The following is a 1522-nucleotide window of genomic DNA, read 5'->3' on the forward strand; positions in this document are numbered from 1 at the left end:
CCTAAAGATAAGTAGCATTTCCCATTATGAATACTGCTCCATCCTCTAACCTCACTGTTCAGAACTCCAGCTATCATAATTCACCTCCTATTTAAGGATGAGGCTGAAGCAGAAATCAAGGAAACATTTATGTTGAAACTTTACTTTAAATGCCTAAGTATTTAAAGGGTCTTCTCAGATTCTGGTTTTTTGTTTTGTTTTGTTTTTTGTTTTTGTTTTTGTTTTTGCTGTGCCACGCAGCATTTGGGATCTTAGTTCCCTGACCAGGGATTGAACCCACACCCCCTGCAGTGGAAGAGTTGTGGAGTCCTCAAATTCCTTGCAGCAGGAACCCACTTAGGTAGCACCAACCTTGACTTCCAAATGGAACAGTACATCTACAAAAGGAAAAGTGATGGCATCTACATCATAAATCTGAAGAGAACCTGGGAGAAGCTTCTGTTGGCAGCTCGTGCCATTGTTGCCATTGAAAACCCAGCTGATGTCAGTGTCATATCCTCCAGGAATACTGGCCAGAGAGCTGTGCTGAAGTTTGCTGCTGCCACTGGAGCCACTCCTATTGCTGGCCGCTTCACTCCTGGAACCTTCACTAACCAGATCCAGGCAGCCTTCCAGGAGCCAAGGCTTCTGGTGGTTGCTGATCCCAGGGCCGACCACCAGCTTCTCACAGAGGCCTCTTATTTTAACCTGCCTACCATTGCTCTGTGTAACACAGACTCTCCTCTGCGTTATGTGAACATTGCCACCCTGTGCAACAAGGAAGCTCACTCAGTAGGTCTGATGTGGTGGATGCTTGCCCAGGAAGTTCTGCACATGCGTGGCACGATCTCCCATGAACACCCATGGGAGGTCATGCCTGATCTCTGCTTCTACAGAGATCCTAAAGAGATTGAAAAGGAAGAACAGGCAGCAGCTTAGAAGGCTGTGACCAAGGAGGAATTTCAGGGTGACTGGACTGCTCCAGCTCCTGAGTTCACTGCTACTCAGCCTGAGGTGGCGGACTGGTCTGAAGGTGTGCAGGTGCCCTCTGTGCCTATTCAGCAGTTCCCCACTGAAGACTGGAGCACTCAGCCTGCCACTGAAGACTATTCTGCAGCTCCCACTGCTCAGGCCACCGAATGGGTAGGAACAACCAATGAGTGGTCTTAAGCTGTTCTTCCACAAACTCTTAAAATTGAAATAGGTTGATGGAAAATAGTCTCAAAAAAAATCTCATGGAGAAATCTGATAGGTCTACTCTTGAGCAGTGTACAAATGAGGAATCTGAGAGTAGAGGGACAGTGCCAGGTCAAGTCCACCAGACAGTTCAACTGTACCCCGCCCTGTCCTTTGTCAGGACAGAAGCACCTCCATCTCCTCACACTCAGACCTCTTGTGGATGTATGTCTGGGTGCAGCTTCTTCCCAACCTCCTGACTAGTTTGAAGCACTAAAATCTGTCCCATTTGCTGTCAGTTACAGCTAGAGCCTTGTTAACTCATGTGAGCATCCCAGGTGAAGAAGTGACTGTGCTATGTTGGGAT

General features: G+C 47.7%; 1 protein-coding gene across 1 annotated transcript; it reads left to right on the forward strand.

Annotated features, from left to right (window-relative positions):
* Nucleotides 1-341: 341 nt before the first annotated feature.
* LOC130842580 (40S ribosomal protein SA-like) lies at nt 342-918 on the forward strand. Its single transcript, XM_057719254.1, has one exon. The coding sequence runs from the start codon at nt 364-366 to the stop codon at nt 916-918; it is 555 nt and encodes a 184-aa protein (XP_057575237.1). The 5' UTR covers nt 342-363.
* The last annotated feature ends 604 nt before the right edge of the window (nt 919-1522 follow it).

The sequence above is a fragment of the Hippopotamus amphibius genome, chromosome X (genome assembly GCF_030028045.1).
Source record: "Hippopotamus amphibius kiboko isolate mHipAmp2 chromosome X, mHipAmp2.hap2, whole genome shotgun sequence".
Taxonomy (NCBI): Eukaryota; Metazoa; Chordata; class Mammalia; order Artiodactyla; family Hippopotamidae; genus Hippopotamus; species Hippopotamus amphibius.

Coding starts and splice junctions, on each gene's coding strand:
- LOC130842580 (XM_057719254.1), top strand. CDS start 364: ATGGAACAGTACATCTACAAAAGGAAAAGTGATGGCATCTACATCATA.